The 16,719-nt window shown below is 47.5% G+C and overlaps 1 protein-coding gene across 3 annotated transcripts in view; it reads left to right on the top strand.

Annotated features, from left to right (window-relative positions):
• Window positions 1–1,595: 1,595 nt before the first annotated feature.
• Window positions 1,596–16,719, top strand: part of CDKAL1 (CDK5 regulatory subunit associated protein 1 like 1) — a 908,375-nt gene continuing 893,251 nt past the window's right edge. The window contains exons 1-3 of one of the 3 annotated variants that reach the window (XM_044293876.1): window positions 1,596–1,732; window positions 14,207–14,239; window positions 14,882–15,042. In XM_044293876.1, coding sequence (XP_044149811.1) covers window positions 14,885–15,042 — 158 coding nt within the window. In that variant the 5' untranslated portion in view covers window positions 1,596–1,732; window positions 14,207–14,239; window positions 14,882–14,884. The remainder of the gene's footprint in view (window positions 1,733–14,206; window positions 14,240–14,881; window positions 15,043–16,719) is intronic. The other 2 variants (XM_044293877.1, XM_044293878.1) reach the window with 2 other exon arrangements.

Genomic DNA, 16,719 nt, shown 5'->3' with positions numbered 1-16,719 from the left:
AGAACACCACAGGATACAACCGACCAGCTAGTTAGAAGTCAGGAAGAAAATCTATAAACCGCACCTCCAAGAGTGAGAAGCTGCTACTTAGGCCTCATGCACACGGCCGTTGTTGTGGTCCGCATCTCGATGGGGCTGACCGCATCCGTTGCTCCGTTCCGTGGCCCAGCAAAAAAAATATAGCATGTATGCTATACATTTTGCGGACAAGAATAGGCATTTCTACAATGGGCCGCCCGCCCGGCTTCCGTTTTTTGCGCATCCGCGGTTTGAGGACTGCAAAAAATGGAACGGTCATGTGCATGAGGCCTTATGGGAAAGGTGATTTACCAAAAAGCAACACCTGAAGCAAGGGGTGTGGCATTCACCAAAACACAGACACAACAAGATCCACAGGGAACTTGTCAATTTAACCCACGAGTTGCCAGTCTCTCCGATCACCTGGTACCTGCCACGGGAACGTCCGTGACAGATATGTCCCCCAAGAGGTCATAAAAAAAACTTTAGGGGACACTGACCTTTTTTTAAAAATTTGCACCTTTTTATTTTTATTTTTTACATTTATTTTTATTTTATTAATATTTTATTTATAATTTTTTTATAATTGATTTATTACTTATATTTTTAATATATTTTTGCCACATACTATGTCCCCGAAGAGGTCATTTTTTGGACACATATTTTATTATTTTTAATTTTATTTGTATTTTATTATATTTTTTTGATTTAGTTTTAAATTTTTTAGCCTCAGTTACAGGGGAAATGAGCCTCCTGTGAGGGTTTGTAGAAGGCAGAGGTGATCAGGGTGCCCTGACCCTGCAGCTCTGCACTCCTCTGCCTCAAGCCGCTCATCTATCTGAGGAGAAGGCAGAAGCGCTGACAACACGCTTCTGCCTCCTCCTCGGCTCCCTCACTATCACTTCCAGCAAGGGGCCCGACCTGCTCCTGCTACAGTGCATCCATCGTCATGCGGCACTGCAGGCAGAAACACAGCTGATCGGACGAAAAACTTGGTTCTTGGGGCTGCATGCGGCCCGTGGGTTGTGCACCCCTGGTTTAAAGCATATTGGTACACCATAGAGTTTTTCCAGGGTGCGGGTGCTCACAGAGAGGGCTTTGAATGCCACCTCTGCCATAGGTTCGCCACCACTGTCCTAGCGATATGCCCCCATTGCCTGAGATGGGAAAACCCCTTTAATTCTTAGCCGGTGGCCATGAGGAGGGCTTGGGAAGCCTGCTGGGTATGTACCCACCAGGAAATTTCCCTGTAGGGTCTAAGACCAGTCCACCCCTGGCAGATTCACAAAAAGGAAGAAAACCGGTCCACAGCCCTCTTTGTGGAAGTTCCTGAGACAGGACTAATGTGGGTGAAATGATGCCGACTTTCTCTCATACTAAACGGTGGCTGTGTTGCTTTATTTCTTTACCAGTTACAGATGTCTATAATGTATACATTGTGTAGCAGTTATTGGCAGACAGGAATTAGTACAGAGCTCTATGTACAAGCTGTGATTGGCAGACAGGAGTTATTCCATCATTCACGGTGACGTTCGCTTTTTGTATGAGTTTGTCCATAACGCCACCCCGTACAGCGTGTACTTAGGAGGCGTGGCCCCGTGTGTAAACTTGCATGGTGGGACTGGTGGAAAGTTTAGTGTGTGAGTGGCAGCTGTGTGCGCTGGCGGGGCTGTAGAGTGCTCCCTTCATTCGGGCAGAGTCAGCGCAGAGCCGGGTGAGTGAGCGCCGGGGCCTCCGGGTGTCTGCGCACGGACGTGGTGCTTCTCACTGGAGCTGCAGTCTTGTCATGTGTGGCCCTTGCTTCCCGCCGTCTGTGTGGAGTCCTGTCACCCTAACTATACCAGAGCCCCCTGCCATGTGGTGCTGCCGGCAGGGCACACTACCTATCACCCCTCTCCTCAGGTTGGCGCAGGGTGCCATCTTCCGCCCCTCAGTGCAGAACGTGTCTTCCTGGAGAAGCCCTGTATAAGGAGAACTGCTACCTATAGGGCTCTGCATGGTGCCAGTCAGTGGGAGGGTCGCCATGGTTGGCTCTCCTTCCAGTACAGGGCACTGGCCTGATAGCATTAATCACTGGTCCTATAACGGATTTGTACCTATGAGACTGGCTGCTCTTCAGCTGGAGACATCTGTGTCGGTCCCACCTTTGTATGTGCCCGCATTGCTGAGGGAAATGAACTGTTAATATATGCAAATGAGCCTCTAGGAGCAACATGGGTGTTGTCGTTGCACCTGGAGGCTCAGCTCTCTGCAACTGCTGTGCCCTCTGCTCTTGTACAAGGCCAGGTGATAACTTGAGGATGTGGCAGAACCTATAGGTGTAAGGCCTATTGCACACGGCCGTTTTTTTTTTCCTGTTTACTGGCCGTTTTTTGCGTTCCGTATATGGTCCGTATACGGAACCATTCATTTCAATGGTTCCGCAAAAAAAACGGAATGTACTCCGTATGCATTCCGTTTCCGTATTTCCGTTTTTCCGTTCCGTTTTAACATAGAACATGTCCTATTATTGCCCGCAAATCACAGTCCGTGGCTCCATTCAAGTCAATGGATCCGCAAAAAAAACGGAACACATACGGAAATGCATCCGTATGTTTTCCGTTCCGTTTTTTCCTGAACCATCTATTGAAAATGTTATGGCCAACCCAATTTTATCTATGTAATTACTGTATATGCCATATGGAAAAACGGAACGGAAAAACGGAACAGAAACGGAAACACAACGGAAACAAAAAACGGAACAGCGGATCCATGAAAAACGGACCGCAAAACACTGAAAAAGCCATACGGTCGTGTGCTATAGGCCTAACAATGACGCCCCCGTTGCTCCTAGAGGCTCACTTGCACTTATTTAATCCTATGGGTGGTGTTTTTGGAATAAAGCAGCCATGTTTTTTCTGATCCTGGACAACTGTGTTAAAGTGGAGGTTTCATGCTGTTTCTGTAACTCCCATTCATCTCTATGAAGTCAGTACAGCCCTCGGTTCGACTGCCACTCTACAGGCCATGTGGTATATTGTCGCACAGCCGGTTTTACACCGTATCTGACAGTTAAGCAGGACGAGGACATGTCTGGGACGGGGCTGGCAGTGCTCCAGACTAAAAAAATACCTAGTAGCCATTGGCTCCTGAACTGAAAAATTACGGAGCCAAATTTAAATTTTTAGTCGCCAAATCGAAACCGAATAAAAAATTTGGGTATCGTGACAACGCTACACCAATCAGATCGGCGTAGAGTTGTTTTGATATCAAAACTCTTGATTCGCTTTGGTCACCATAAAAAAGTATTGCGATACTCAATACCACGCAAATAAAAAACACAAAAAAGAGCCGCGTGCATTTCATGGAACATTTGGCCCATAATAGAACAGTCCTATCCTATTTTTTGGGGTCACTTGTGACAAAAAAATGGCAAATTGCATGGTTTTTATTTATTTCTGTTATGGCGCTCACCGGATAGGAGATTTTTATTTTTATAATTTGATAGTTTGGACTTTTCGGACGCAGCGCTATGTAATATGTTTATTTATTGTTTATATATTTTATGTGTAAAATTAGGAAAGGGGGGATTTAAACTTATTTTAGGGTACTTTCACACCCCCCAGCCCAGCCTCTGATCTGGCCCCCCCCCCCAGCCCAGCCTCTGATCTGGCTCCCCCCCCCCCCCCCCCTCCCCAGCCCAGCCTCTGATCTGGCTCCCCCCCCCCCCAGCCCAGCCTCTGATCTGGCTCCCCCCCCCCCCAGCCCAGCCTCTGATCTGGCTCCCCCCCCCCCCCCCCCAGCCCAGCCTCTGATCTGGCTCCCCCCCCCCCAGCCCAGCCTCTGATCTGGCTCCCCCCCCCCCCCCAGCCCAGCCTCTGATCTGGCTCCCCCCCCCCCCCCCCCAGCCCAGCCTCTGATCTGGCTCCCCCCCCCCCCAGCCCAGCCTCTGATCTGGCTCCCCCCCCCCCCAGCCCAGCCCAGCCTCTGATCTGGCTCCCCCCCCCCCAGCCCAGCCTCTGATCTGGCTCCCCCCCCCCCAGCCAGCCCAGCCTCTGATCTGGCTCCCTCCCCCCCCCCAGCCCAGCCTCTGATCTGGCTCCCCCCCCCCCCCAGCCCAGCCTCTGATCTGGCTCCCCCCCCCCCCAGCCCAGCCCAGCCTCTGATCTGGCTCCCCCCCCCAGCCCAGCCTCTGATCTGGCTCCCCCCCCCCCCCAGCCCAGCCCAGCCTCTGATCTGGCTCCCTCCCCCCCCCCAGCCCAGCCTCTGATCTGGCTCCCCCCCCCCCCCAGCCCAGCCCAGCCCAGCCTCTGATCTGGCTCCCCCCCCCCCCCCAGCCCAGCCTCTGATCTGGCTCCCCCCCCCGCCCAGCCTCTGATCTGGCTCCTCCCCCCCCCCCAGCCCAGCCTCTGATCTGGCTCCTCCCCCCCCCCCAGCCCAGCCTCTGATCTGGCTCCTCCCCCCCCCCCCAGCCCAGCCTCTGATCTGGCTCCCCCCCCCCCCAGCCCAGCCTCTGATCTGGCTCCCCCCCCCCCCCCCCAGCCCAGCCTCTGATCTGGCTCCCCCCCCCCCCCCAGCCCAGCCTCTGATCTGGCTCCCCCCCCCCCCCCCCCCAGCCCAGCCTCTGATCTGGCTCCCCCCCCCCCCCCCCCCCAGCCCAGCCTCTGATCTGGCTCCCCCCCCCCCCCCAGCCCAGCCTCTGATCTGGCTCCCCCCCAGCCCAGCCTCTGATCTGGCTCCCCCCCCCCCCCCCCCCAGCCCAGCCTCTGATCTGGCTCCCCCCCCCCAGCCCAGCCTCTGATCTGGCTCCCCCCAGCCCAGCCTCTGATCTGGCTCCCCCCCCCCCAGCCTCTGATCTGGCTCCCCCCTCCTCCCTCAGCTGTGCCGGCCGCTCAGTCCTGCCTCTCTGGCTCCGGAGGACACGGAAGCGGTGAGTGAGACGCTTAATTTCACTCCCGCTCCGTGATCACGTGATCTGAACGATTCCTCGATGCAGGGAAACTGCATCAATGAATTTTTTGACTCGATTTAATCGAGTTATTCGAATAATCGTTTCAGCCCTAGTGCCAGATCAGGCATTCAAAATGCCGGATCTGTAAAAAGATACAAGACGGAGCCATCTGTCCGCATGACAAGCGGAGAGATGGAATCGTTCTTGCAATGCATTTGTGAGATGGATCCGCATCCGGGTGCGTCTCACAAATGCTTTGTCACATCCAGATCGGCAGATCCGGCAGGCAGTTCCGACAACGGAACTGCTTGCCGGATCACACTGCCGTAATTGTGAAAGTAGCCTAAGGCCCCTTTTTACATGGGCGAGTATTCCACGCGGATGCGATGCGTGAGTTGAACGCATTGCACCCGCACTGAATACCGACCCATTCATTTCTATGGGGCTGTTCACATGAGCAGTGATTTTCACGCATCACTTGTGCGTTGCGTAAAAATCGCAGCACGCTCTGTTGTGTGTTTTTCACGCAACGCAGGCCCCATAGAAGCTAATGGGGCTGCGTGAAAATCGCAAGCATCCGCAAGCATGGTTGCTAGGATGAAAGTCTATTCACTGTAATTTTCCATTATAACATGGTTATAAGGGAAAATAATAGCATTCTTTAATACAGAATGCTTAGTAGGTCACTTGAGGGTTAAAATAAATGAACTCGCCTCCTCCAATTGATCCCGTAGCTGCCGGTCTCCTGTTCTTTCTTCAGGACCTGTCAAATGACCTGTGGTGACGTCACTGTGCTCATCACATGATCCATCACCATGGCAATGGACCGTGTGATGAGCTCAGTGACGTCACCACAGGTCCTTTGACAGGTCCTGAAGAAAACAGGCGACCGGCAGCTATGGGATTATTTGAAGGAGGTGAGTAAATGTTTATTTTTTCTTTACCCTCATTGGCGCTGCGCCAATTATTATACTGGGGTGTTTGGGGGTGGGGTGCACTGCACTACCAATGAAGATAACTGACCTTAATACAAATACAGGAGGCGGGTGCCGGAATCAAATAGCCGGCACCCGACCTTTATGACAGGGAGCTGCGATCCGTGGCAGTTAACCCCTATTTGATTCCGGCACTCGCCTCCTGTATTTGTATTAACAGGTCAGTTATCTTCATTGGCGGCGCAGTGGCCACAGACCCTCCTCCTCCTCCTCCTCCTCCTCCTCCTCCTCCTCCTCCTCCTCCTCCTCCTCCTGTCTCTCTTCTTATTGGCGGTGGCGGCAGCAGCACAGGGGGGAGGGAGAGACTCCTTCTCCACTGCGCTGCTAAGAACATCGGCAGCGGGGCAGAGAACTATCATCTCCTGTGCCCTGTCGCTGTATTCAACTGCAGAGCTGCGGCGGCGGGTCTAGTCGCAAATGGCGACAAGACTAAAAAGTCTTATCGCCATTTGTAAATTCAAGTCGCATTGGCGACCATTTTGGTCGCCATCTGGAGCCCTGACTGGGAAACAGGGGTAAATGGTATTGAAAAACTAGATCAGCCAGGGGCTGGCATAGTATTTATGCCAGGCGCAAGGGCTCCCACAGATGCCTCTAATTTATGATGCGCATGCCTCGTCATAAATTAGATCAATTTAACGGCAGAGCAAAGGGGAAACTAAAGCATAAAAAGTCAGCGTTTTGCTGTCCACCTGACGAAGCGGAGCCAGACGGATCCGTCCTGACACACAATGTAAGTCAATCCGTTTTCTATGATACAATCTGGCACAATAGAAAACAGATCTGTCCTCCATTGACTTTTAATGGAGTTCTTGACGGATCTGTCTTGGCTATGTTAAAGATAATACAAACGGATCCGTTCTGAACAGATGCAGACGGTTGTATTATCTGAATGAATCCGTCCATGACGGATCCGCACAAAACGCGAGTGTGAAAGTAGCCTAAACGTGCCCCCTTGACTTGTGGAGTGGGAAGACTCCCTTTCTTCTCATCAGTGGGTTTTCCAGAAGAGACTTAAAGGCTTTGTGGAAAAAAGGGATGGGTGAATAGCCCTGTAGACTTCAATGGTTCACTGATTCATAAACGCCCTACTTATCACTGCGTATAGTATAATGGACAGAAGAGAATACAGGAGAGGTAAGAACTGATTATCACTACTAGAACACTCTGCTTATCACTGATCATAGTATACGGTCAGGAGAGTTGAGAACTGACAGTGCTCCAGACAAAAAAAAAAAGTCAAGGAGCCATTGACTCCAGGCCTAACCTGAAGAATTTAGGAGCCAAATTACATTTTTAGTCGCCAAATTTAAAATAAAAAGACCTGTCTTACCTTGTGCAGTTGCCCATATGTCTCTCCTTTTAGATTTGTTCTTCTAACCCAATTAATCGTGAGGCTCACCGTACTTAATTACACCCCCTCACTATTCCTCCATTAAGGGCCGCTTCACACGAGCGGATGCCGTGCGTGGCATCCGCTCCGTGAAAGAGTGCCAAGACCCGCTGCAGACTGCAGAGGCACGGAGCGGTAACATGACTGTTAATGCTCCGTGCCTCTCTGTGATCTCTTTACTACGAAATCACAGTGACAACTGTGATTTCGTAGTAAAGAGATCACAGAGAGGCACGGAGCATTAACAGTCATGTTACCGCTCCGTGCCTCTGCAGTCTGCAGCGGGTCTTGGCACTCTTTCACGGAGCGGATGCCACGCACGGCATCCGCTCGTGTGAAGCGGCCCTAAAGCCCTCACCTACTCTTACCCACACAGTTAGGGCTTGTTCACACGACCGTGCAAATTGCGAATCTGCAACACACACGTATGCTGCCCGTGTGCCTTCGGAACGGATGGCTCTTTATAGAAATGCCTATTCTTGTCCGTAAAAGCAATGTGCACCTGCATAGGGTTGTGCTGACTGAACCCCCCCCCCACATTTTTTTTCTTCGTCGTATATATTGGAGGCGTGGCGATCTCCATTCAGTCATGCACACCTGACCAGTTAGTCTGCCCTGGAGGCTGGTTTTAAAGTCAGTATAAAACGGAGTCTGCTTATATAGCACCTACCAGTAGCCATTTGGCTCCAGGAGAAGTATATAGTGGGCTCAGCATGCATGTTGGTACTTGCATCCCTGGATCCGATGAAAGCTGTAATGGCACAGGACAGGGTTAAAAGCAGAGTGTGCTTGGCGTGCATGCTGTACCTGCGCTCCCTGGACTTAGTGTGGCTGTCATGGCCCATAACAAGTAGGAACTAGTGTTAGGCCAAATGCACACGGCCGTGGAACCGCGGCCTGGATTCCTGCTGAGAGCAGGAGCGCACGGCGTCATTGGTTGCTATGACGCCGTGCGCTCCCTGCTGCCGCCGCCACAGTACAGTAATACACTGGTATAGATCATACCAGTGTATTACTGTACTGTGGCGGCAGCAGGGAGCGCACGGCGTCATAGCAACCAATGACGCCGTGCGCTCCTGCTCTCAGCAGGAATCCAGGCTGTGGTTCCACGGACCGCTCACGGCCATGTGCATTTGGCCTTAGGGACCACTCATGGAGGCGACCTTGACGTGGTGAGTGGCTTATTACGCTTTGGCCAAAATGTACACTAATGCCTCATTCAACATCCAGCATAGAGGCAGGGCAGAGTGCTGGTTGCAGAGTGCGATTGCATTTGTGTTTTTGTGTAAGAATCGGATGTGACTTATAATTTTTGCCGGGCCACGCAACGTATGCGACAGCACACGGAGTGCTATCCGCATCTTTTGCGGCCCCATTGAAGTGAATTGGTGCGCACCCGAGCCGCAAAAAATGCAAACCAAACCACAGTCGTGTGAATGAGCCCTTAACGGGGTTGTGCGCTCATTTCCATAAATTCTCAGACTAGCCAGGTTAGTGTTGCTGATCATGCTTCCTTGATCCCTAGGTGCTGGGCCCATTCACTTCCACGCCTCTGCTGCTTGTCTTGGCTTTCTCCATGAAAACTTAATGCTGCTGCAGCCAATCACTGGCCACGGTGGCGATCTGCTTCCCTTGCTTCACATGACCATAATGCAAGGGAAGCAGTGATCAGATATTGGCTTTAACAGCATCAAACAGGAACTTTTCGTGAAGGGACTCAAGACAAGAGCCGGGACTTTTGTGTGATCACCAATAAAAAGTCCTGCCAGTGTCAGAGGTCCAGAAATTGGTGTATACAAACCCTGTAAGGAGTTTAATCCTTTGGCTACTGGAAATATCTACATTTTGCATTTTAATTTTTCTTCCCTATTTTCCGTGAGCCATAACTTTTTTTCCGGTCACATAACTGTATAAGGGCTTATTCTTTTTTTATTCTTTGTGGGACATGCTGTACTTTCTAATCCGACCATTAATTATGGCATAAAATGTTGAGAAGCAGTAAAAAAAATTCCAAGTGGGGTGGAATTGGGGGGGAAAAGCGCAATCCCGCCACCATTTTACGCGTTTTGTTCCCACTGCGTTTTGTTTACGGCAAAACTGACCCATGCGCTTCATTCTCCGGGTCAGTATGATTACAATGATACCCCTTATGTATAGCTTCATTATGTCTAAATAGTGTAAAAATAAATGTAAACTTTGAGATTTTTTTTTATTTTGGATTTTTTTCTACTTTTTCTAACGCCATATTCTGACCCCCATAACTTTTTTTTTTTTTATACTTATGTCTACTGAACTGTTTAGGGTCAAATTTTTTGCGGAACAGTCTGTACTTTTAATTGACACCATTTTGAAGTATGTGTGTTTTGATAAAAAAAATTGGGTAAGATAAGCAATGAAAAAATGGCAAATCGGCACTTTTGACCCCTTTTTCCATTACGCCATCAGCCGTATTGGAATAATTATTTTCTATTTTAATAATGTGGGCATTTTCGATCGCAGTGATACCCATGATGTATATATTATTGTTTAGGTATTTTTCAATTATATGGAAAGTGGGGTGATTTAAACTTTTTTTTATATTTTAAAATATTTTTTTTTTGTGTTCATTATATGCCTCATATATGAGATCATGACTTTTTTTTTTTTTTTTTTTTTTTTTTTTTTTTTTTTTTTTTCCATCATGAATATATTATAGCTTATTTTGCTCACTTTCTTGCTAATTTCTTATCCTGGCCTGCCATCTGGTGGCCAAAATAAGAATTGCAGTTTGAATATTGTTAGTCTACTCAGTAAGGCCTTGCCGGATAGGGTGCGTCGCGGGGAAATCGTGCAATTTTTGCCTGCGAGTGGAGTGAGTATTGTATGCGATTGCATTGTGTTCTTCAGTTTTTTCCGCGCAAGTGCAATGCATTTTTCACGCCCGTGAGAAAAAACTGAATGTGGTATCCAGACCCAAACCCGGACTTAACTGAAGTTTGGGTTAGGCATTCTGTAGATTTTAATATTTTCCCTTATAACATGGTTATAAGGGAAAATAGCATCCTTAATACAGAATGATAAGTAAATTTGGGATGGAGGGCTTAAAAAATTACTCCTCATCCACTTGTTCGCGCAGCCCGGCTTGTCTGTCTTCTTCTTTGAGGACCTGGGATCAAAGGACCTTTGGTGACATCACTGTGCTCATCACATGGTCCATCACCATTGTGATGGACCATGTGATGAGTGCAGTGACGTCACCAAAGGTCCTTTTCTCCCAGGTCCTCAAAAAAGAAGAAAGGCAAGCCGGGCTACATAAACAAGTGGATGAGGGGAGTAAAAAAAAAAATTTAACTCTTCCATCCATAATTTACTTATCATTCTGTATTAAGAATGCTGCTATTTTCCTTTATAACCATGTTATAAGGGAAAATATTAAAATCTACAGAATACATAACCCAAACCCGAACTTCAGTGAAGAAGTCCGGGTTTGGGTCTGGAATATACCACATTCAGTTTTTGTCTCGCGTGCGTGAAAATAAAACAAATCGGGTCCCCATCCCGATCGTCTCCTAGCAACCATGCGTGAAAATCGCACCGTATCTGCACTTGCTTGCGGATGCTTGCGATTTTCACGCAGCCCATTCACTGCATTGTGTGAAAAACGCACAATATAAAGCTTGCTGCAATTTTTCACCAACGCACAAGTGATGCGTGAAAATCACCGCTCATGTGCACATCCCCATTGGAGCGAATAGGTCCGGATTCAGTGGGGGTGCAATGCGTTCACCTAACGCATTGCACCCGCGCTTAATTCTCGCCAGTGTGAAAGGGGCCTAAGGCTACCAGTATTCAGCACAACTACCTATGCCCGGACACACGGGGCATAGGTAGGAAGCCCTGAAGCGCGGGCGTCCGGGTTTTTGTGCATTTAGGTGCCGTGATCTCGCTTGATCACGGCATCTAAAGCATTTAATTACTGCAATCAGCATTATTGCCCGTCACAGTAATTAGCTGCAGGTCGCTGCTGTATGAAACGGCAGAGATCTGCCGTCCATGACGCCCGCTCGCACGTTTACACATCAATGCTCAGGCTACTTTCACACTAGCGGCACAGACCACCGGCAGGCTGTTCCGTTGGGTGAACAGCCTGTGGGATCCGTCCTGCCACTAGTGACCGTGTGCTCCCGGACTGCCACCTGTCTGGAGGCACACAGATCATGGTGTTAGTGTTCTATAATGGTCAGTTTAGGTGAAAGACTCCCTTTAAGAGTCGCCAGTGCAACCAGTGACCCAATCAGCAGGCATCATGTGTTTATGGGACCAGCATGAAAGTGGGGTCGGGACACAGCTTTTATTTTTTATTTTTATTTTATTTTTATAGCGGATAAAAAAAATATAATGCTTTGGGAGCTTTACGCTTTATCCTCAATACCTCTGCTTGCCTGTCTGGTATTTATTCACTTTCTTGTTTGCTCCCAGAGGATAAAAATTGCCCATATTCTAGTGCTGGACATGGACATTCAGTCTGTGAATGTCAACCGTGAAGGTTTCCATTCACTGCCAGCAAGCAGAGGTTTGGGGAAAGGTAGGAGACCCCCTCTGGCAGCTGTACTAGCCTGTACATAACCCCTTATAGTCTGCTTAGTGCCATTATCCCTCTTTTAACTTTACTGCATGTCTTTGGAGCAGAAAAGGGCACCTAACGGCTCTGCCCATTACCTCACATGTCAGTGAGTAGCCGTGCACTAACGTCCTTGTATAGGCGGCACATCTCTTCTTGTTAATCTGCATGCCTTGGGACTGCTGAACCAAACCCTTTGGTGGGGGGGAATACTTGTCTTATCGAATAATGATAATAAATTATATGACTTTATGATCAGAAATGGTTACTAGTCTGTGCATTGATTGGATTGCGCTGGTTTCACACCAGTGTGTCTGCAGCAGCTCCCTTCCGGACCTCCCAGCACTGCCAGGGTTGCATAGCAGTTATATTGATTTATGATGCTATGTAACCTTACAGTTCTGGAATGTATTGGATAACACTGACAGCATTATGTTAGTGTTATCTAGTACATTCTAGAACTGTAAGGGTTACTTAGCATCCTAATTCAATATAATGCTATGCTACGCAGACCAGGACGGGGGATCCCACCGACATACTGTGGTGTGATGCTGGTGCTTATACATGTTCTTACAGGGTTTACTGACCTTTTGGCTTCTCCTTGTGACCTCAGGGATCCAGTACACACTAATAAATCTGCATGCCTAGTGTAATCAGCCACGGATTGTGCGGGAGATCTGTGCGTCCCTAGTTTAAATATCTCCAGAAGCTCAGTTTCACAGCACAGACTCAACTGCTGCTGGATGAAAGCCTTCTTTTCTTAGCGGCAGAGCAGCGTAAGGCCTAGGCGCAAATGTAGTCTTGTCCCCATTTTGCAATTCTAAGTCGCATTGGCGACCATTTTTGTTGTCACCTGGAGCACTGACTATCGTCACTAGAATGTCCTGCTTATCATTGATTATAGTATAAGGGAAAGGGGAGAATACAGGAGAGGTGAGAACTGATTATCTATCACCACTAGAGCACCCTGTGTGTCACTGATTATAGTATAAGGACAGGAGAGGTGAGAACTGATTATCGATCACCGCTAGAACACCCTGCTTAAAACTATACTACAAGGGACAGGAGAGAACACAGGAGAGGTGAAAACTGAGTATCAATAGTAGAATGCCCTTATCACTGTTTATAGTATATGGACAGGAGAGGTGAGAACTGATTATCGTCACAAAAACACCTTACTTATCACCGTTTTTGATAAATAAGGTCCCTTTACATGGGACGACGATTTAGCAGATTGATGTGAAGGAAGTGCGATTGCTAGCGGAGCAGACCAGTACACTTACATGCAGCGATCTCGTCCAGAGTATGTAGAGTAGAAATTGCTATTGCCATCACTGTTCCCCATACTGCCTTATTTGCCGGCAGCAGAGCGTGTTTACCCACACTCTGACTTTTGTGTTGCACAAATGATACAATTACCCGATGAATGAGCATTTCACTCGTTCATTGGATAATCGGCGGTGTATTTACACTGCAAGATCATCACTAGAGAGCATTACTAGTAATGTTCGTTAGCAAAAATGTGTTCAATTGTTGGCCTGTGTAAAGGGCTTTTAGATTGGTAGAACATAAAATGTATTCACTTTTCGAAACATTTCTGAGTTTATATGAAGGTTAATAAATTATTTATGCAATATTAAAGCGCATCTGTCATCACTTACCAGTAGGTGAAGTTCAGTGCTTGTCTACGGAGTCTGATATCTCTAGTATCTCCATATGTGCTGATAATATGCAGAAAAAAAAGGCTTTTTATAATACGCAAATTATGGTGCTGTTGCACTCAGAGGCTCTGCTCCTTGTCTTCTATGCTGCGCCCCCACCTCTGTGAAAGACCGGCATATTCATGCTAGGCACTGTAGTCCAACGTGAGTGTGCTTGGCGCATGCGCAGTAAAGGGATGGAGACTGCCAGGCAGATGAGCAATCTCCATGTCTGCTGCAGTCAAAATTGCTGTGGAGACAGTGAGGCAGATTTACTAATCCTGGTCAAACTGTAAATGGTGTAAAACTTTGAGGCAGTATAAAGATACACTAAAAGTATTACAATGGCTCAGGCTAGGTGTTAAATGTGGTTCAGGGATAGACACTATTGTCCAACTTTACACCAACTATTGGTTGACTTGCACCGGAATTTCAGCCTGCACATAGGACATGGCATCTATTTTTGTTTCTGCAAAAAATGTTGTAATTTTCACATCAGTCTGTATTTTATTTTTTTAACTTTATAATACTGATATTTGGTTGTTAATTAAAAATTTTTACTCTTCCCAGATTAGACCCTGTATCAAGGTTACATAACTTGAGGTAAGTGTTAATGTTCTTATGTTAAAGGGGTTGTTATATCAATATCTTGTGCCCCGCAGGACTGTTAGAAAAAAAAAACAAAAAAACACTCCCCTTTTAACAAGCCCTTTGTTCAAGCATCACCTTAACGAAAGTGACCGGAACCTGTTCTAAGTCACAAGACTGCTGCAGCCAATAAATGGCCTCAGTAGTTACTTGTGCAAGAATGGCACATCACTGCTAGTGATAAGAAAACAAAAAACAGGTTGAAAGTAATGGGAGCCTATTCTTGGCCTTGAGACTACTGCAGCCAATCATTGGCCTCAGTGATCACGTGTTCATGAACTTTGTGATTGGCTGCAGTGTTCTTGTGGAAAAAAACAGGTCTACAATCGCAACTGGTCCAGCAGGAGCTTTTTGCGCTGGAACAGAGGGCACTTTTGAACACAGTCCCATCAACCATTTGTTTTTTAATTACACTGGACAGCCCCTTTAATGGCATCTGATATACAACATAAGCCAACATCTTGTCACTTGAGAGCTCGTTCCAGGAGAATACATATTTTTTTTTTTATGGGGAACACAAGGGAAAATAGTTATTTCTGTGGTAAACTCAGTCAGTTATTATACCCTGGTGATTTTTGGTTGCTGGTGTTTTTTCAGACAATGCCTGCTTCTTGTGAATCACTAGTGGACGACATTGAAGACATCATCTCAGTATCCGATCCAAAACCCCATGATCGTCAGTCGGCAAGACAAAACATTGTTCCCAGGGTACGGAAACGAAATAAGGACCAAGTCCTGGAAGAGCCACCAAGTGACAGGTTTGTTTGTTTTGTGTGAAATTAAATCTGACACAAATCTGACAGTAATCTCTTTAACCACGTCCCGCCACAGCGAGTTGTGCCCTTTCGGACAGCCCTGTTTTTTCAAACATTATATTCGTCACTATGTGGTAACAACTTTGGAATGGTTTTACTTATCCAAGTGATTCTGAGACTTTTATTTTTCGGACTTCATATCAGTGTTAAATTGAAGTTGATATGTTTATTTATTTATTTTTTTCCCCTCTTTCGAAAAAAATGTTTTTGGGAAAATTGGCAGTTTTCATAAATCTGAATTTTTCTGCCTTCAGGACAATCACACAACACAAACAAGTTAATAGTTAAGGCTGAGTTTACACTTCAGTTATTTCTATCAGTTACTGTGAGCCAAAACCAGCAGTGAAGCCTCTGCAGAAAAAAAGTATAATGGAAAGATTCCCTCCTGTTCTGGGCTTTTGACCTGCACCTGGTTTGGGCTCACAAAAACGGATGTAAATCGCAGCATGCTCTATATTGTGCGTTTTTTCACGCAACGCGGGCCCCATAGAAGTGAATGGGGCTGCATTGCGATTTTTCGCGCATGGTTGCCAGGAGACAATCGGGATGGGGACCTGATCATTATTATTTTCCCTTATAACTTGGTTATAAGGGAAAATGGCATTCTTAATACAGAATGCTTAGTAAAATAGGGATGGAGGGGTTAAAGGGATTCTGTCACCTGGATTTTAGTGACAGAGCTTTTAACATCACATCAGTCTGCTCGTTTTGTATTAAAATATACTAGTATTACTACCCTAAGGGCTGTTTCACACGAGCGGATGCCGTGCGTGACATTCGCTGCGTGAATGACAGCCAAAACCTGATGCGGACAGCAGAAGCACGGAGCATTAACATGATTGATAATGCTCTGTGCCTCTCTGTGATCTCTTTACTACAAAATCACAGTGAGATAAAGTTGTCACTGTGATTTCGTAGTAAAGAGATCAGAGAGGCACGGAGCATTATCAATCATGTTAATGCTCCGTGCTTCTGCTGTCCGCATCGGGTCTTTGCTGTCATTCACGCAGCGGATGTCACGCACGGCATCCGCTCGTATGAAACAGCCCTTAAGTGTTGTCCTTTGTCTAGAATATCGTGTTTATTAATATGGTAATTACCTGAGTAAGGTGCCCAAGGGGCTGTCCCTCCAGCTGTTGGAGCCCAGACGCGCCCCTTCTCCTGGAGCCCAACACCGCCCCACTGCTAACTTATTCACTCCTCATTGCTGGCTGGCGCATGTGCAGTGTGTCCTGTGAGGGCGATTCCAGGCGCTGACATGTATATCCACGGCGCATGCGCAAGCTTATGGCTCATTGGCTACACTACACCAAACCCGAACCTCTGTGAAGTTCTGGTCTGGGTACCAAACATGCCGATTTTTGTCACGCGCGTGCAAAACTCATTAAAACACTATGCATTCGCAGGGAAAAATTGTGCATTTTCACGCAACGCACCTGCATCTTTTCCCGCATGTCGCCTGCGACGCCCGCCTAACTGACCAAATAACTGAAGTGTGAACTCGGCCTAAGGTAGTGCTGGCAAACCTATGATACGGGTGCCAGAGGCGGCACTCAAAGCCCTCTCTGTGGGCACTCTCAGCCTGGAAAAAGTCTATGGTGTACCAATATGCCTTAGACT

The sequence above is a fragment of the Bufo gargarizans genome, chromosome 5 (genome assembly GCF_014858855.1).
Source record: "Bufo gargarizans isolate SCDJY-AF-19 chromosome 5, ASM1485885v1, whole genome shotgun sequence".
Taxonomy (NCBI): domain Eukaryota; kingdom Metazoa; phylum Chordata; class Amphibia; order Anura; family Bufonidae; genus Bufo; species Bufo gargarizans.
Note: the sequence above shows the minus strand (reverse complement) of the source record. Positions and strands in the feature narration are given on the sequence as shown.